This window comes from Oncorhynchus keta, chromosome 19 (assembly GCF_023373465.1).
Source record: "Oncorhynchus keta strain PuntledgeMale-10-30-2019 chromosome 19, Oket_V2, whole genome shotgun sequence".
Classification (NCBI taxonomy): domain Eukaryota; kingdom Metazoa; phylum Chordata; class Actinopteri; order Salmoniformes; family Salmonidae; genus Oncorhynchus; species Oncorhynchus keta.
The window spans coordinates 31,594,679-31,615,661 of NC_068439.1; the positions used below are offsets into that span (position 1 = coordinate 31,594,679).

Sequence of the window (20,983 nt, forward strand, 5' to 3'; positions counted from 1 at the left end):
AAGTGCGGTTCTCAAAGACACAGAGAGCAGGCAATGGCATAAACATAATAATCTCTAGGCCGTGCCGAGTTCAACGAGATATCCCGCTTGACCGTAGCTCGCTCGGTCTAAGCGCAGCGACCATTAGAAAATTAGGCCCAAAATGAAGCCTGCCCCACAACGTCATTTGCTTTTGGGTGACAGTGAGAGAACCGTTAGGGTGAGAAGCACAATTCGACCTCAGGTACGTTCCTAAGGTCCTTCCGATCCGTGCAAGCCTAACGTTGACCGTGTGGCATTAACCCTTAATAGTTAAAAGAAGGTGTTTACTTCAAATAGTTTGCATTGACTTCTCTCCCCATAGGAATACATTGCCTGCACCCCTAAATTCAACCTGAAGTCTATATGGGTTATGAATGCCGTATGAACCTGTCTTTGATAACAGTCCATCAGGCCAGTATGAGGTCTACCTGTGTTGATTCTAGGCTTCCTGGACCAACCGGAAGTGGTTAAAATCACCCTAAAAGTGTTTTTCCATTACCTGCCTGCAGTTTGATAGACATAGTGCATTCAACCCTGTGTAAATCAGTCAATTCTTAACGTAAGGACTTAAAACTCAGGATTCTGTAAAAGCATAGCCCAGTGAGGATATGTGTTGACTTATAGCTTCCTGTGACAACCGGAAGTGCCTTAATTGGTGTCTCAGGGGCTGTTTCGAGGGGTTAAAAAAGTCAGATCTGTCCAAAACTTCATATGTGTGATTAGGCAACCCCATGAACTGTAAATCAGTCATTTTTCCCATAAAATTTCAAAGGAAAACTAAATCACACAGACACACAACTTGGAAGGAGGGACGTATTGGGGGTTGTAGAGACAGACAGTGCCTCCAATAGTTAGCTTTGTTCGAGCTAAAAAGAACCGTCAGACCTAGAGTTCCGAAACTTTAGAAACCTGTTCTAGACCTCGGGTCGATAGTGCGTGGTGAGTTAGGTGGCTCTAGAAGGTTCTCGGACCGAGAAATAGCCTCGTACATTTGCAATGACTTCAATTCATTTTGACCATTACGAAAATGGCGACATTTAGAAAAGTCTCAGAGACACAAGACTAGGTGCATTGAAACCGGCTCGGGCCATAGAGACGGACCCCAACGTTTCGGTCCGATAGCTCATTCAAGGACCCCATAGCAAGGCATGGAAAAAAGTGGATTTTCAGCACCAATTAGGGTTTTACTCGGGCACCGAAGGACCTATTGAGCCGAAACTCGGGATTCGGGGTCGCCTCACATAGGCCTTCACATAATGTCTGACCTGGACCCGCAGCTAGAACGTAACTATGTGTTTTACGTTTTTATTATGTTTTAAACTAATGGCGCTGTGAATTATGGGCCTGCTCTGACATATGTGATAGTTGGCTTCTAAATGAGTTGGAAAAAGTGGGTTTGGTGTCAATTGGTATCAGTTTGGTGTCAGAATGACATCTAATTGACTGGTGGACACTGACTTGCTAGTTGACTTTTGTACATTAGCAATATGTTTAAACGGAGAGGGACCATCACCAAAATGGCATTCTGAAATCAACACAAAAAATGGCATCACCATAGTCTCCAGGCTGTGCAGAGTTCAACGAGACGCCCGCTTGACCGTAGCTCGCTCTGAGTGCAGCGACCTTGAAAAAAAGAAGGCGCAAAAGGAAGGCTGGCCCTCAATGTCATTTGCTTTTGGGTGACAGTGAGAGAACCGTTAGGGTGAGAAGCACAATTCGACCTCGGGTACGTTCCTAAGGTCCTCCCGATCCGTGCAAGCCTAACCTTGACCCTGTGGCATTAACCCTTAACAGTTAAAAGAAGGTGTTTACATCAAAGAGTTTGCATTGACTTCTCTCCCCATAGGAATACATTGCCTGCACCTCTAAATTCAACCTGAAGCCTATGTGGGTTATGAATGCCTTATGAACCTGTCTTCTATGACAGTCCATCAGACCACTATGAGGTCTACCTGTGTCGATTCTAAGCTTCCTGGAGCAACCGGAAGTGGTTAGATTGACCCAAAAGGAGTTTTGATGTACATAACCTTCAAAGGTGAAAATGACTGCATTCAACACTGTGTAGATCATAGATCAGTCAATTCTTAACTTAAAGACTTAAAACTCAGGATTCTGTAAGTGTTTATGTCAATCAAGACATGTGTTTACTTATAGCTTCCTGTGCCAACCGGAAGTGCCTTTAATTGGGTCACACTGTCTGTTTTGAAGGGTTAGAAAAGTCACATCTCTCCAAAACTTCATATGTGTGACCAGGTAACCCTCCTAAACTGTAAATCAGTCATTTCTCCCAGCAGATGTCAAAGAAAAGCTCTCACACGCACACACAGCAAGGATGGAGTGAAAAAGTGTGGTTCTTAAAGACACAGAGAGCAGGCAATGGCATAAACATAATGTCTAGGCCGTGCCGAGTTCAACGAGATATCCCGCTTGACCGTAGCTCGCTCGGTCTGAGCGCAGCGACCATTAGAAAAGTAGGCCCAAAATGAAGCCTGCCCCACAACGTCATTTGCTTTTGGGTGACAGTGAGAGAACCGTTAGGGTGAGAAGCACAATTCGACCTCAGGTACGTTCCTAAGGTCCTTCCGATCCGTGCAAGCCTAACGTTGACCGTGTGGCATTAACCCTTAATAGTTAAAAGAAGGTGTTTACTTCAAATAGTTTGCATTGATTTCTCTCCCCATAGGAATACATTGCCTTTACCCCTAAATTCAACCTGAAGTCTATATGGGTTATGAATGCCGTATGAACCTGTCTTTGGTAACAGTCCATCAGGCCAGTATGAGGTCTACCTGTGTTGATTCTAGGCTTCCTGGACCAACCGGAAGTGGTTAAAATCACCCTAAAAGTGTTTTTCCATTACCTGCCTGCAGTTTGATAGACATAGTGCATTCAACCCTGTGTAAATCAGTCAATTCTTAACGTAAGGACTTAAAACTCAGGATTCTGTAAGTTTCTATGTCAATCAAGACATGGGTTTACTTATAGCTTCCTGTGCCAACCGGAAGTGCCTTTAATGATGTCACAGTGGCAGTTTCCAAGGGTTAAAAAGGTCAGATCTTTTCAAAACTTCATATGTGTGACTAGGTAACCCTCATGAACTGTAAATCAGTCATTTCTCCCAACAGATGTCAAAGAAAAGCTCTCACACGCACACACAGCAAGGATGGAGTGAAAAAGTGCGGTTCTCAAAGACACAGAGAGCAGGCAATGGCATAAACATAATCTCTAGGCCGTGCCGAGTTCAACGAGATATCCCGCTTGACCGTAGCTCGCTCGGTCTGAGCGCAGCGACCATTAGAAAAGTAGGCCCAAAATGAAGCCTGCCCCACAACGTCATTTGCTTTTGGGTGACAGTGAGAGAACCGTTAGGGTGAGAAGCACAATTCGACCTCAGGTACGTTCCTAAGGTCCTTCCGATCCGTGCAAGCCTAACCTTGACCGTGTGGCATTAACCCTTAATAGTTAAAAGAAGGTGTTTACTTCAAAGAGTTTGCATTGACTTCTCTCCCCATAGGAATACATTGCCTGAACCCCTAAATTCAACCTGAAGTCTATATGGGTTATGAATGCCGTATGAACCTGTCTTTGATGACAGTCCATCAGGCCAGTATGAGGTCTACCTGTGTTGATTCTAAGCTTCCTGGACCAACCGGAAGTGGTTAAAATCACCCTAAAAGTGTTTTTCCATTACCTGCCTGCAGTTTGATAGACATAGTGCATTCAACCCTGTGTAAATCAGTCAATTCTTAACGTAAGGACTTAAAACACAGGATTCTGTAAAAGCATAGCCCAGTGAGGATATGTGTTGACTTATAGCTTCCTGTGCCAACCGGAAGTGCCTTAATTGGTGTCTCAGGGGCTGTTTCGAGGGGTTAAAAAAGTCAGATCTGTCCAAAACTTCATATGTGTGATTAGGCAACCCCCATGAACTGTAAATCAGTCATTTTTCCCATAAAATTTCAAAGGAAAACTAAATCACACAGACACACAACTTGGAAGGAGGGACGTATTGGGGGTTGTAGAGACAGACAGTGCCTCCAATAGTTAGCTTTGTTCGAGCTAAAAAGAACCGTCAGACCTAGAGTTCCGAAACTTTAGAAACCTGTTCTAGACCTCGGGTCGATAGTGCGTGGTGAGTTAGGTGGCTCTAGAAGGTTCTCGGACCGAGAAATAGCCTCGTACATTTGCAATGATTTCAATTCATTTTGACCATTACGAAAATGGCGACATTTAGAAAAGTCTCAGAGACACAAGACTAGGTGCATTGGAACCGGCTCGGCCCATAGAGACGGACCCCAACGTTTCGGTCCGATAGCTCATTCAAGGACCCCATAGCAAGGCATGGAAAAAGTGGATTTTCAGCACCAATTAGGGTTTTACTCGGGCACCGAAGGACCTATCGAGCCGAAACTCGGGATTCGGGGTCGCCTCACATAGGCCTTCACATAATGTCTGACCTGGACCCGCAGCTAGAACGTAACTATGTGTTTTACGTTTTTATTATGTTTTAAACTAAAGGCGCTGTGAATTATGGGCCTGCTCTGACATATATGATAGTTGGCTTCTAAATGAGTTGGAAAAAGTGGGTTTGGTGTCAATTGGTATCAGTTTGGTGTCAAAATGACATCTAATTGACTGATGGACACTGACTTGCTAGTTGACTTTTGTACATTAGCAATATGTTTAAACGGAGAGGGACCATCACCAAAAGTGACATTCTGAAATCAACCCTAACGAGCCATGGAGATGAACCAGAATCACTGCCCAGCTATCCCGAGTTCATCGGGCCAGTCAATTTCACATTCCTGCAGGATTTTTATAGCATGACAAATTCGTGATGGTACCTGCCCATTGAACCATATTGCAAATGCACAGTGACTTTGCAAAAGTGAGAAAACATAAACAAATGGACATGATGAAATCAACACAACGAGTGATGGAAATGTACAACTATCACTGCTCAGCCATCCTGTGTTCATCAGACCAGTCAATTTTGCATTTTTGAGCATGTCAAATTTCATATGGTAAATGCACATTGAAACATATTGCAAATGCGCGCGCACTTGCAATATGATTCTATAGTGTAAAAACATCACCTAATGGACATGATGAAATCAACACAACGAGTGATGGAAATGTACAACTATCACTGCCCGGCCATCCTGTGTTCCCATAGCGAGCATTAATATCAGAATGACCGGTAAATGCATTTACAACCATATTTTTATTTTTGGGTTACCAGTTGCACAACAATGCACGTGCATTTGCAATATGATTCTATAGTGAAAAAACATCACCTAATGGACATGATGAAATCAACACAACGAGTGATGGAAATGTACAACTATCACTGCTCGGCCATCCTGTGTCCATCAGACCAGTCAATTTTGCATTTTTGAGCATGTCAAATTTCATATGGTAAATGCACATTGAAACATATTGCAAATGCGCGCACTTGCAATATGATTCTATAGTGTAAAAACATCACCTAATGGACATGATGAAATCAACACAACGAGTGATGGAAATGTATAACTATCACTGCCCGGCCATCCTGTGTTCCCATAGCGAGCATTAATATCAGAATGACCGGTAAATGCATTTACAACCATATTTTTATTTTTGGGTTACCAGTTGCACAACAATGCACGTGCATTTGCAATATGATTCTATAGTGAAAAAACATCACCTAATGGACATGATGAAATCAACACAACGAGTGATGGAAATGTACAACTATCACTGCTCGGCCATCCTGTGTCCATCAGACCAGTCAATTTTGCATTTTTGAGCATGTCAAATTTCATATGGTAAATGCACATTGAAACATATTGCAAATGCGCGCGCACTTGCAATATGATTCTATAGTGTAAAAACATCACCTAATGGACATGATGAAATCAACACAACGAGTGATGGAAATGTACAACTATCACTGCCCGGCCATCCTGTGTTCCCATAGCGAGCATTAATATCAGAATGACCGGTAAATGCATTTACAACCATATTTTTATTTTTGGGTTACCAGTTGCACAACAATGCACGTGCATTTGCAATATGATTCTATAGTGAAAAACATCACCTAATGGACATGATGAAATCAACACAACGAGTGATGGAAATGTACAACTATCACTGCTCGGCCATCCTGTGTCCATCAGACCAGTCAATTTTGCATTTTTGAGCATGTCAAATTTCATATGGTAAATGCACATTGAAACATATTGCAAATGCGCGCGCACTTGCAATATGATTCTATAGTGTAAAAACATCACCTAATGGACATGATGAAATCAACACAACGAGTGATGGAAATGTACAACTATCACTGCCCGGCCATCCTGTGTTCCCATAGCGAGCATTAATATCAGAATGACCGGTAAATGCATTTACAACCATATTTTTATTTTTGGGTTACCAGTTGCACAACAATGCACGTGCATTTGCAATATGATTCTATAGTGAAAAACATCACCTAATGGACATGATGAAATCAACACAACGAGTGATGGAAATGTACAACTATCACTGCTCGGCCATCCTGTGTCCATCAGACCAGTCAATTTTGCATTTTTGAGCATGTCAAATTTCATATGGTAAATGCACATTGAAACATATTGCAAATGCGCGCGCACTTGCAATATGATTCTATAGTGTAAAAACATCACCTAATGGACATGATGAAATCAACACAACGAGTGATGGAAATGTACAACTATCACTGCCCGGCCATCCTGTGTTCCCATAGCGAGCATTAATATCAGAATGACCGGTAAATGCATTTACAACCATATTTTTATTTTTGGGTTACCAGTTGCACAACAATGCACGTGCATTTGCAATATGATTCTATAGTGAAAAACATCACCTAATGGACATGATGAAATCAACACAACGAGTGATGGAAAGGAACAACTATCACTGCCCGGCCATCCTGTGTTCCCATAGCGGGCATTAATATCAGAATGACCGGTAAATGCATTCACAACCATATTTTCATTTTTGGGTTACCAGGTGCCTATTTTCAATCACCAGTTGCACAACATGCGTATCCATCAGAATATTTTAAACAGTCCATAAAGCACTCAGGACTGCCCCCATAGATAGAGGGCCGTAGTAGGGTACTCCCATAGCGGGCATGGATAATAGGAGTCCCGGTAAATGCATTTACAACCATATTTTAATTTTTGGGTTACCAGTTGCACAACAATGCACGTGCATTTGCAATATGATTCTATAGTGAAAAAACATCACCTAATGGACATGATGAAATCAACACAACAAGTGATGGAAATGTACAACTATCACTGCTCGGCCATCCTGTGTTCATCAGACCAGTCAATTTCACATTCCTGCAGGATTTTTATAGCATGACAAATTCGTGATGGTACCTGCCCATTGAACCATATTGCAAATGCACAGTGACTTTGCAAAAGTGAGAAAACATAAACAAATGGACATGATGAAATCAACACAACAGGTGATGGAAATGTACAACTATCACTGCTCAGCCATCCTGTGTTCATCAGACCAGTCAATTTTGCATTTTTGAGCATGTCAAATTTCATATGGTAAATGCACATTGAAACATATTGCAAATGCGCGCGCACTTGCAATATGATTCTATAGTGAAAAAACATCACCTAATGGACATGATGAAATCAACACAACGAGTGATGGAAATGTACAACTATCACTGCTCGGCCATCCTGTGTCCATCAGACCAGTCAATTTTGCATTTTTGAGCATGTCAAATTTCATATGGTAAATGCACATTGAAACATATTGCAAATGCGCGCGCACTTGCAATATGATTCTATAGTGTAAAAACATCACCTAATGGACATGATGAAATCAACACAACGAGTGATGGAAATGTACAACTATCACTGCCCGGCCATCCTGTGTTCCCATAGCGAGCATTAATATCAGAATGACCGGTAAATGCATTTACAACCATATTTTTATTTTTGGGTTACCAGTTGCACAACAATGCACGTGCATTTGCAATATGATTCTATAGTGTAAAAACATCACCTGACGGAGATGATGAAATCAACACAACGAGTGATGGAAATGTACAACTATCACTGCTCGGCCATCCTGTGTTCATCAGACCAGTCAATTTTGCATTTTTGAGCAAGGTCAAATTTCATATGGTAAATGCACATGAAACATATTGCAAATGCACGTGCACTTGCAATATGATTATATAGTGAAAAAACATCACAAAATGGACATGATGAAGTCAACACAACGAGTGATGGAAAGGAACAACTATCACTGCCCGGCCATCCCGAGTTCATCAGGCCAGTCAATTTTGCATTTCTGCAGGATTTTTGAGCATGTCAAATTTCTTACGTCATTTGGCCCACAAAAAAAATCCTTATGCACAATTTAAAAAAATATGATAATAAAATTGGACAAAAGTATATTCATACAGTTCTTACACATGTGTAATTGACAAAAAAATCGAAAGAATTTCGAAAAACGGTCCAGAAAGCACTTTTTTTAAGGGGTGATAAGTTTTTGAAAAAAATTTCATTTTTTCAAAATTTTACTTTTGGACATTAATTTGGGTTACATCTCCAATATGAAAAACCCCGGTGGAGCGCATTTGCCCCCTGTTGAATTTTTAAAGTGTTACAACTGGCAATTACCATATGGCATTTGCAATACACTTTGCATGAATCAACGCCGAATTGGGTGGTATTGGCCAATGTGTATATGGTTTGTCCGATGCCAATGACATGCCATTCATTTTTGTCCAATACAGGGGGGTATTCTCTTTCATATTGTATAAACTAGGCCTACCTGCCACTGCAATGTCCGACTGTCTCTCTCTCTCCTTGAGCGACGGTCCACTCATCTCGCACACACGCAGGTGATGCTTGCAAACACTAAGTGTCATACCGATCCTGGATGATATGCTGATTGTTTGATCAAAATAAATAACTGTCTCAATAAATTGCATTAACAGAAATAATCATTGGAAAGGGCACAATGTTCGCTCACCATTTAACATTCTTCGTTTTATTAAACAAGTTTAAAAACATTGACGTTTCGGCCTTCAGAATAATCATAGAGGGTGTTATGTTCTGTTAATTACTGATGTCCCCTTTAAGGATGAAGCGCCCTTGGTCATGCGCAGTATTGTTCTATGTTATTCTGTTACTAACTAGTTTGAGTAAATGTGAAGCTCCAGTTCAATTGCTTGTATTCAGAGTCTTTCTTATTACATAAATAAGTACTAAGTGTTAAGACACTACAGAGGGAATGGGCACGCGGAAGACAATTAGGGAGAAAACTCTTCAGCTGGTGGTGCTGAGAGACGGTGTGGTCGACCATACACGTTGGTACTCAGAGTGTGGGGTACTATGGTCAATGTCTCCACCTAGTGATGGAATACAGAAGTGGAACCAGTAAAAAGCCATTTGAAAACTGGGCAAGCTTTTTTCAAATACAGAAGGTGTAATTGATATACAACCATTACTATATAATACATCTTCAATATGTTGGGTATTGAAAAAATAAACAGTGCTAAGCAAAACTAGAGATGGCAACAAATATCAACAGATTAGGCAAATAGGTCTAACTGGTTTAGTTAGTGCACAAGTAAGCTTCCTCCATGTGTGGCACTGGAACAACAAACACATGGGGCCCTTCACAAAAGCATACTATAGTCCTTCTCTAGGTTAAAACCTCTGGGATCTAAAATATCTAAGAAATGGATCCAGAACGTCTCTCTTGTGACTTTCCAAAATAAAATAACTCACAAAGCAAGTGTCCTTGGTCTTTGAAATCGAGGGCTGCTGGGCTGTTGGGGTCAGCACATCGAATGGCCGACACTTCGATTGCTCACACGGGCAACGAGAATTGAAATTGATGGTACTTTTGATTTTTATGTCTCGACCCAATCTGGGGTACGAGAAACTTTTATACGTTTGGTGTACTGGCATTGCCACATGTAGTTGCCAGGGGGAATAACGAGGAGACTGGTCTTGTTTGCGCTTTGGCTGGCGGCGGATCTGCCAGCTTTGTCTTTAGCTCTTAAGCGGCCGCAGGAGGCTGTTGAGTTTTTTTAAACATTTTTTTTTATTTTTAATTTGACCTTTATTTAACAAGGCAAGTCAGTTAAGAACAAATTCTTATTTTCAATGACGGCCTAGGAACAGTGGGTTAACTGCCTGTTCAGGGGCAGAACGACAAATTTGTACCTTGTGAGCGCGGGGATTTGAACTTGCAACCTTCCGGTTACTAGTCCAACGCTCTAACCACTAGGCTACCCTGCCCCTCAAATGAACTAGCTGGTGCTTAATTTGAGTGTAAAATATGCCAATGTTTTTTTGTGATGCCTAGTAGTTCTGGACTTTATAGAGTGTAGGTAGTGACCAGTTGGATGGAATGTCTATCTCTAGGGCTTACTCAGTAGTTGTGCTCTAGGAACATCAGTTCTGAGTGTGGAGGAAATTGTTTCTGTCAGTGTTCTTTCTGAATAGATCAGATGAGGAGATGCATACATCCAGGAAGTCTAGTCCTCCCTCATCAAGTTCCATAGTGAAGCACAGGTGTCCTTTAATGAAATTATTCTGAAGAAGGGTATTGAAGGCTGAAACGTCAATCTTTTAAACTGGCTTAATAAAACACATTGTTAATGTAGAGAGTTGCGCCTTTTCCTTTCCAATGACTTGACACTATGACACCTCGACACTATGATTCAGCATCCTCCATTACTTTTCCAGGTCTGGAAAACAATGATTTTATTGACCGTATGAACTCTGTAAATACTATTCATGCAACATTTCATTTAGAGCTTAATTGAGTGCAACCAACGGTTATGAATAAAGACAATCAAAATCAAATCTTTGTAACCGTAAAAAAAACAACAGCTGATTTAAGACGGGACAGCAGGGCAGTCGTGTGGCAATTCGACTGGTAAACTCTTGGGTACCCTCGCAATGGCTACTTGGTTTTGTGATGCAATTTCCATTGTAGTGTAAAATGTTCATTCAAATTATGTTAACTGATGTGCCTCATGGAATGGAATGTATTTTTTTTAAACTGTCAGTGGAGTTAAAATAAATCAGATGGATACACTTCCTGCTTTTACTTCGTGCAATGGCTGCTAGTCCAACCATTATGCCATCACTAGCTACAATTCAATGAAATTTTCCAGTGATTTTGTCGACATTTTAAAAGTTAGCATAGAACATAGATACAATTGCCTACTGCGGTGAGTTTCCATTGAACAATCTTGTGTCGATAAAAACAGCTGGACTCAATGACATCACACCAACAAATAAAACGTTGCAAAAACCTAAGTGTCCATTTTTTTATACCCTTTTAGGCAAATTCTGCATTAATAAATTAGCTACAGTCTGTATGCCCTCCCACATACAGTATCTGTTTCATGTCTCCGGTATCCAGTGAAAGCCAGAATCGATCCATATGCCAATTTGCCATAATTATCATGTGCGAACCAATCGCGACGGTGAAATCTGCACTCCTGTAGATCTGAAATAATTGGATGGTGAAAATAGCATCCACTCAAGCAGAAAAGCAAGGTGAAGCAATTCAGGCATTCTTGAACTGCAAATAAACATTTTTATATTGAAAATAAATTACTTCACAAGCAGTAGGCATTTAGAATGGACATGGCGGCACCCCACGGGAGGTAAACCATTGGATCCGATTCAGTACAATCTATGAGGACTGCAACATTTGATTTATTTATGCCCTCGTGTTTTTACTTCCATCTGGTTATTTAGCTCACAGTCACCCTGTTAACATATAGGTTATGGATTTCGTACAGAAAAAGTGTTTGCAAATGCAACTGGGGCCATGACATTAAGTGCCTCGCGTACCTTCAACATTATCCTGCAATCATTTATTCTAAAGAAAAAAATAAACATAATTTGTCACAATAAGGAATGTGCGACAGAAGAATCCACCTGTCGAACTGATACATTTTTTTGTTGTAGATCTTTCGAAATTGTATCCTTTATCGGCTGGTCCCATTACACGTAACAATGTGTTTCTGCAGCATTGCTTTTGTTGAATAAACCCGAGTCAATGGAAACTTGCCTATAGACATGAATGCGGACGGCAGTTATATTCATTCTATTTTATTGGCAGCACATGCAGTCAGTAGCGGCGGGGAGGAGAAAATGTACATCAATATATTGTTTTGTTATTCAAACGGTTATTACGGTGACCGTGGTCATTTGGCTGGCCAATTACAATTATCCAAAATTCTGACTGTCACAGGCCTAGCAACAATAGGAAGCCTATCGTCTCACAGCCAATATGCTATATAAATGAGCATACAGCTACTGTATTACGCAGCACAATCATTTCACATTTGCTAAAACGCAATTTGCGGGAAGACACCGTTATAAAAGCGAACCTGATGCAAGCGGTTTATGTGACAATGACAATCCCCGTTAGAAATTTAGAAAGAGGGGAAATATGAAGATGCAACAACTCGGATAAGGGTTGCTAATAGGATTGTGGTTTTAGTTTGTGGACAACGAAATAAAGTTAATATGAAAAACAAAACAACAGGAGAGAAATGCTGGTTTCAATGAGTAAGCCTTTATAAAATAATTCCAATGGTCAGATTTTGGCACAGCTACTTTTAAGCAATGCAAGACATGCCTCATAATATCAGTTAAAACATCCAGTTTTACAAAAATTAAGTATATGTTTTAAACATTCAAACTGCTTGCAGCTCAGTGGGGTGGTGTGTGATGCCCTGTCTTGAAAGAAGAAAAACACATTCAATGGAGATTTTTCATTGATAATTATTTTTAATAAAGGACTAGCCTTATTCTAGGAAACTGGCCTATGAAGTGATAACATCAAATATGAACATGACATTTATTAAATCAAAGAACTAAATGGTGGTTTTCATAACTGCTGTTGAAAAAATATGACATGGCTGTAACAATAAAAAATAATAAAAAAGAGCAGGACACCTCAATCTGAGCCTTTTTGTAGTCCAGCTGTCTAGAAAGTCTCATAATGAAAGGACAGATTTGCTCCCATTGGGCTTCACACAAAGCAATGGAAATGGAAGAACCAATCAGTATCTGTATTTTGTCGAGTAGTCCTTAGGAGATACGACCAGACCTCGTCCTTTTCTCGCCCCTCGGTAAACGGTCTCAACAATGTCAATCATCTCCTGCTTGTCCTCCATGGTCCAGTTGATCTTGTTGTTGTTACCAGTCCCCAGATCTATCATGATGTGCTTGTTCCTTGAACAGTGCAGAGGAAAAGGGATATGTTTCACAGAGTCATGCAGGACTAAAAGAGGGGAGTTCTCAGTCAACTGAAGTAGCATGGGGCAGTTGTTTTCGCATCCCTTAGACAACTTCATTAATCATTTAATTTATTAATAAGCCGGGTCTAAGGGCAATCCATAGCAACAGCTTGCAAGATTTCACCCGACCCTTTGCTGTACCTGTTGAGCAGCATGTGTCCCGTGTTGGATGGTATTCATAATTGGTAGATGGTTTTGATGGAAACGCAATTGTTTGCATTGCCAAGCAGTGCCCAAGAAAGTATTAAATCCAATTGTTTGATGCTACCACCACCCACTCAAATCTAGCTGCAATATACATTGATGTTATTTTGTTGACCAGTACGTGGCAGCACTGTGCCCATTTTGTGTGGCTACTGCATGTGAACCACAGACAGGAAGTGGCATGACTGCGAACTGTCTGTTTACTTTTCTTAAGGCGAAAGCATGCCATCCGTGTGCAGTCACAGATGGAACAATGAGCCAGGTATGTTTATGTAATATATATATACACATACACACACACACACACATACTGCTCCAAAAAATAAAGGGAACACTTAAACAACACAATGTAACTCCAAGTCAATCACACTTCTGTGAAATCAAACTGTCCATTTAGGAAGCAACACTGATTGACAATAAATTTCACATGCTGTTGTGCAAATGGAATAGACAACAGGTGGAAATTATAGCCAATTAGCAAGACACCCCCAATAAAGGACTGTTTCTGCAGATGGTGACCACAGACCACTTCTCAGTTCCTATGCTTCCTGGCTGATGTTTTGGTCACTTTTGAATCCTGGCGGTGCTTTCACTCTAGTGGTAGCATGAGACGGAGTCTACAACCCACACAACTGGCTCAGGTAGTGCAGCTCATCCAGGATGGAACATCAATGCGAGCTGTGGCAAGAAGGTTTGCAGTGTCTGTCAGCGTAGTGTCCAGAGCATGGAGGCGCTACCAGGAGACAGGACAGTACATCAGGAGACGTGGAGGAGGCCGTAGGAGGGCAACAACCCAGCAGCAGGACCGCTACCTCTGCCTTTGTGCAAGGAGGAGCACTGCCAGAGCCCTGCAAAATGACCTCCAGCAGGCCACAAATGTGCATGTGTCTGCTAAAACAGTCAGAAACAGACTCCATGGTGGTATGAGGGCCCGACGTCCACAGGTGGGGGTTGTGCTTACAGCCCAACACTGTGCAGGACGTTTGGCATTTGCCAGAGAACACCAAGATTTTCAAATTCACCACTGGCGCCCTGTGCTCTTCACAGATGAAAGCAGGTTCACACTGAGCACATGTGACAGACGTGACAGAGTCTGGAGACGCCGTAGAGAACGTTCTGCTGCCTGCAACATCCTCCAGCATGACCGGTTTGGCGGTGGGTCAGTCATGGTGTGGGGTGGTATTTCTTTGGGGGGCCGCACATCCCTCTATGTGCTCGCCAGAGGTAACCTGACTGCCATTAGGTACCGAGATGAGATCCTCAGACCCCTTGTGAGACCATATGCTGGTGCGGTTGACCCTGGATTCCTCCTAATCAAATCAAATTTTATTTGTCACATACACATGGTTAGCAGATGTTAATGAGAGTGTAGCGAAATGCTTGTGCTTCTAGTTCCGACAATGCAGTGATTACTTGTTGGTTATCTAACTAACAATTCCAAAACTACTGTCTTATACACAGTGTAAGGGGATAAAGAATATGTACATAAGGATATATGAATGAGTGATGGTACAGAGCAGCATACAGTAGATGGTATCGAGTACAGTATATACATATGAGATGAGTATGTAGACAAAGTAAACAAAGTGACAAAGTGGCTAGTGATACATGTATTACATAAGGATGCAGTCGATGATGTAGAGTACAGTATATACGTATGCATATGAGATGAATAATGTAGGGTAAGTAACATTATATAAGATAGCATTGTTTAAAGTGGCTAGTGATATATTTACATAATTTCCCATCAATTCCCATTATTAGAGTGGCTGGAGTTGGGTCAGTGTCAATGACAGTGTGTTGGCAGCAGCCACTCAATGTTAGTGGTGGCTGTTTAACAGTCTGATGGCCTTGAGATAGAAGCTTTTTTTCAGTCTCTCGGTCCCAGCTTTGATGCACCTGTACTGACCTCGCCTTCTGGATGATAGCGGGGTGAACAGGCAGTGGCTCGGGTGGTTGATGTCCTTGATGATCTTAATGACCTTCCTGTAACATCGGGTGGTGTAGATGTCCTGGAGGGCAGGTAGTTTGCCCCCGGTGATGCGTTGTGCAGACCTCACTACCCTCTGGAGAGCCTTACGGTTGAGGGCGGAGCAGTTGCCGTACCAGGCGGTGATACAGCCCGCCAGGATGCTCTCGATTGTGCATCTGTAGAAGTTTGTGAGTGCTTTTGGTGACAAGCCGAATTTCTTCAGCCTCCTGAGGTTGAAGAGGCGCTGCTGCGCCTTCTTCACGACGCTGTCAGTGTGAGTGGACCAATTCAGTTTGTCTGTGATGTGTATGCCGAGGAACTTAAAACTTGCTACCCTCTCCACTACTGTTCCATCGATGTGGATAGGGGGGTGTTCCTTCTGCTGTTTCCTGAAGTCCACAATCATCTCCTTAGTTTTGTTGATGTTGAGTGTGAGGTTATTTTCCTGACACCACACTCCGAGGGCCCTCACCTCCTCCCTGTAGGCCGTCTGGTCGTTGTTGGTAATCAAGCCTACCACTGTTGTGTCGTCCACAAACTTGATGATAGAGTTGGAGGCGTGCGTGGCCACGCAGTCGTGGGTGAACAGGGAGTACAGGAGAGGGCTCAGAACGCACCCTTGTGGGGCCCACGTGTTGAGGATCAGCGGGGAGGAGATGTTGTTGCCTACCCTCACCACCTGGGGGCGGCCCGTCAGGAAGTCCAGTACCCAGTTGCACAGGGCGGGGTCGAGACCCAGAGTCTCGAGCTTGGTGACGAGCTTGGAGGGTACTATGGTGTTGAATGCCGAGCTATAGTCGATGAACAGCATTCTCACATAGGTATTCCTCTTGTCCAGGTGGGTTAGGGCAGTGTGCAGTGTGGTTGAGATTGCATCGTCTGTGGACCTATTTGGGCGGTAAGCAAATTGGAGTGGGTCTAGGGTGTCAGGTAGGGTGGAGGTGATATGGTCCTTGACTAGTCTCTCAAAGCACTTCATGATGACGGAAGTGAGTGCTACGGGGCGGTAGTCGTTTAGCTCAGTTACCTTAGCTTTCTTGGGAACAGGAACAATGGTGGCCCTCTTGAAGCATGTGGGAACAGCAGACTGGTATAGGGATTGATTGAATATGTCCGTAAACACACCGGCCAGCTGGTCTGCGCAAGCTCGGAGGGCGCGGCTGGGGATGCCGTCTGGGCCTGCAGCCTTGCGAGGGTTAACACGTTTAAATGTCTTACTCACCTCGGCTGCAGTGAAGGAGAGACCGCATGTTTTTGTTGCAGGCCGTGTCAGTGGCACTGTATTGTCCTCAAAGCGGGCAAAAAGTTATGCAAGACAATGCTAGACCTCATGTGGCTGGAGTGTGTCAGCAGTTCCTGCAAGAGGAAGGCATTGATGCTATGGACTGGCCCGCCCATTCCCCAGACCTGAATCCAATTGAGCACATCTGGGACATCATGTCTCGCTCAATCCACCACAGACTATCCAAGAGTTGGCGGATGCTTTAGTCCAGGTCTGGGAGGAGATCCCTCAGGAGACCATCCGCCACCTCATCAGGAGCATGCCCAGGCATTGTAGGGAGGTCATACAGGCATGTGGAGGCCACACACACACACACACTACTGAGCCTCATTTTAACTTGTTTTAAGGACATTACATCAAAGTTGGATCAGCCTGTAGTGTGGTTTTTCACTTTAATTTTGAGTGCGACTCCAAATCCAGACCTCCATGGGTTGATAAATTTGATTTACATTGATCATTTTTGTGTGATTTTGAAGTCAGCACATTCAACTATGTAAAGAAAAAAGTATTTAATAAGAATATTTCATTCAGATCTAGGATGTGTTATTTTAGTGTTCCCTTTATTTTTTTGAGATAGATAGATAGATAGATGCATCTGCTTGGCATTTCCATTCACTACCAAATACGGTAATGAGAGGAAGCACTGACTGGCAATAGGAAAATATGGAATGAGATGGATTTTGGCAGACATTCTGCAAATTCTTTAATTGATGAAACATTTGAGCTCAAACAGTTTTTGGTTCCCAAAATTAGAATGTTAGAAAGAGAGTGGACTACAGTTGGTAAATTTTACCAATTGCCAAAGTTTAATTTTTTGTTTTTGTTTAGGAGTGCAAGGGCAAATTGAGTTATTGCACACGTGCAATTCAGGGTAGGTGTTCCCTACCGGAAATATGAAAATACATGCTAGAACGTGCCAATGGGATCTCGCTAGCTGGTGCTTGGCTCTGCCCCTCTTCTGCCCACTATGACTCATTTGTTCCCATTGGAAATGACAGGCTGTGGTCTATCTTGGGTTAGTTCAAAAAAATATTTGGCACAGTTGTGGAATGCTTCTGAAAATAGATTGGATTTAATACCCTCTTGGGCACTGCTTGGCGATGCAAACAATAAGCTTTCCATCAGAAATGTCTGATTAAAAATACCGTCCAACAGGACACATACTGCTAAAACAAGTAGTCATTGGCCGAATACTAATCTCACATGCTTCTCCTATTGGTACGCCATAAGGCGGAACATGTTACTGTGCTGTTAAAACTGTACTTCCTGTATACATGACGCCAAGCTTCGTAGGGCTAAGCATCCATTTTCACAGCTAGCCTATGTGGTATGAGAGCCTGTATTTGCTACACCCATTTTTGTTGAACATTTGCAACAATTTAGCAAGTCAAAAATAGATTGGTTTACAGGGCTAGGTCAGACATAATGACAACTTGAAACTCACCTGAAGAAGAACATGACGGTGCAAGGATCATACAACTCGTACATCTTGTTGAAGTCTGGTACCTCTGTGATGTCCACCAAATAGATGACTGCAAAGTTCTTCACCTGTAGGATGGGAGTGATGTTTGTACTGTAAAAATCACAACTTTCAATGAAATGTCTCCACAAATAGAACTGTGGCAGTCACGAAATTGTCAGCTGGTGATTGTCAAGCAACTACCTGTCAGTCTCACTGTAATTGACCATTAATTAACAAACATTTAGCATCTCCTGGTTTATGTTAGGTCCTGATCTGGCTATGCCAAATGGCTGTGGGCTACACTAGTTCATTTAACAGACAAGATTAGCTTATAATACCGTCCCATTATTTTATAGTATGAAGAATACAATTGAACAAAGCTGAATAAAATAGAAAGGATATTTTAGCTAAATTATTTGAGGGAGTGCCACAAGCAGCTATTCTGTGTTGAGCGGTTAACAAAATAGGTACTCCGATACGCTTAATTTAGTTATTAATGTAACTTTAGTTGTTCTACAAATGTTGGGCTATATGTTTTTATACATTGTAAGGCTGCATGATGTGCCTAATGATGATTTGGAAAAAAAAGTCACTTGAAAAGGCATGAGCGCTGCTTTGTTTTATTTTGCGTATGCTGTGCACACTTCAGTCGCATTCACAATTTGACAAGCACTTAATAATGCCTCACATTTCCAATGCACCCCTCACTCATGACTCTCCATCATATGGGTATTTCTCACAGTAACACATCGGTAACGCAACTGTGCGTGTCCTTATCCAGTTCTGAAGTGCATATTGAAAATATTGGATGAACTGTTCACATTTAGTTTCTCAGCCAACAAGATGAGTAGGCCTAACAAACACCAAAAGCAAATGTCAATCTACTAACCACAAGAGTTCATAAATATACCTACTCTATGCTAAAAATAAATATTCCAAACAGTCTGGGACAGTTGTGGGATGCGATAGATCCCAAATTAATACAACCACTAGCATAAAATATTTTTTACGCAAATGTGGCTGATGCAATAGATCAGAACGTTTAGCCTAAAATGCTAATAAACTAATAGGCTATTTCTTCACATTATAAGCTCAACAATTCACACACGACTATAAGGCTATAAGCGTAAATGTTCCATTAGCGGGGGAAAAAATAAAAGTGACCGCAAACGTGATTATGCATGTAATTATTTTATTATAAAAGGTGCATTTCTATGGTGAAAATGATCTTCCCCAAACTGGAAACTCACGCGGAGCTTATTTATGGCAGTTAGGCTCTACACACCTTGTAAAGCGGGTTCATGTGCTTAATTTTAAGAAGTGATTTGGCCACTTTAGTTTTGTACAAACCTTATCAAAACATATAGCCCTATGGGCGAGGCTACATGAGGTGTGCGACTGATTCGAAAAAGTGACCCCAAAAAAGGCATCGTTTGTTGCCTTTGCATCATTCACAAGTGAAAATATATAATTCACAAGTGATAGGCTAAGTCACACATCAAACTATTCTTGATTTAATCTGGTCTTTACATATAAATCATGTGTGAAATGTGTTTTAATTTAGAATGGAACATTATCATGCACCTATGCACTTAAATAACACATGGAGGACGCTTTTCCCGTGGTTCATTTTCATGCCAGCCAGGTAGGCTATACTCCTGTTGTAAATATAAGCAATGTGCTTAATATTAGGACAGTTGCGAAATAAATATAGGAGGCCTAGCCTATAGAAAGCTGATGTGCGCCTCTTTTTAAAAAGCCATCAGACGTTCTCGTGCAATTGCATAGCCTATAGAAATGTTGTGCATCATGGCTCTCATTACTTGCTTGATTAGATTTTCAATGACATTGTCAGAGTGATTAGAGGGACAATAGTACTGAATAGCAAGCAGTTAGCACGTTTGGAAGGCTACTCATGACCATCAGCAGCATCAGATCTTGGAAAGCCTGATTACGGTGACTAAATGGTCACGTGAAATTGGATTGCCTGTGTGGCGATAATACGGTCACGCAACAGCCCTATTCACAAATCTGAAATACAAATAGCAACAATGATATAACATACATCTTACCTTTTCAGCTATACTGTACAACACTTCGTCCATTTTCATACATGTTGGGTCCCAATCGTGTCCAAACCTAATGACCAGGGCTCTGTCCTCCTCGGATAGAATGGCTTGGTCGACCTGCCAGCCGTTGTGGAGATGCGGTAGCATGTACGACATCTTGACGCTGCAGTGTCAACACGTATCTTGGTTAAGTATAGTAAGATTACATGTTGGGAGTCACGTTTGTTTACGACTTGTTACAAATGTTTTTCTGAGCTACATGTTGTTACTATCTCGAACAGCAGAAACCCCGTTTCTTTATAGATATAAATTAAAGCCCAGCTACCAACTAGCTAGCTGGCTAGCTAAGCTAGCATATCTGGTTTGGACATTTACAGAAAGTCAAAGTTGAAAGACCTCAACTATAATATTAAATATAAAATGTGATTTGGTTTCAAAACACACTTACCGTTTGAAATACTCAAACTCCAAAGCCTTAAACTGAAGCAAACGGGAAGCCTTGGTCTGTAGTGAAAAGACGAAGACCAGGAAAACGTCGTGTTTACGGTCGCGCACTGTCACTTATAAAGCGACAATAAAAACGGACGGCGCATACCAATCGCGTCAGTATGTCTGCCACTGGCTACACAGAAACATAATTATGATCTTTATA

General features: G+C 41.8%; 1 protein-coding gene across 2 annotated transcripts in view; it reads right to left on the reverse strand.

Moving 5' to 3' along the window:
• Nucleotides 1–20,944, reverse strand: part of LOC118398058 (thioredoxin-like protein 4A) — a 25,160-nt gene extending 4,216 nt beyond the window's left edge. The window contains exons 1-4 of one of the 2 annotated variants that reach the window (XM_035793041.2): nt 20,780–20,943; nt 20,335–20,494; nt 18,245–18,348; nt 12,596–13,277 (exon numbers count right to left, since the gene is read on the reverse strand). In XM_035793041.2, coding sequence (XP_035648934.1) covers nt 13,106–13,277; nt 18,245–18,348; nt 20,335–20,487 — 429 coding nt within the window. In that variant the 5' untranslated portion in view covers nt 20,488–20,494; nt 20,780–20,943 and the 3' untranslated portion in view covers nt 12,596–13,105. Of the gene's footprint in view, nt 1–12,595; nt 13,278–18,244; nt 18,349–20,334; nt 20,495–20,779 lie in introns of those variants that run through there. The other variant, XM_052470275.1, reaches the window with a different exon arrangement.
• Between the last annotated feature and the right edge of the window lie 39 nt (nt 20,945–20,983).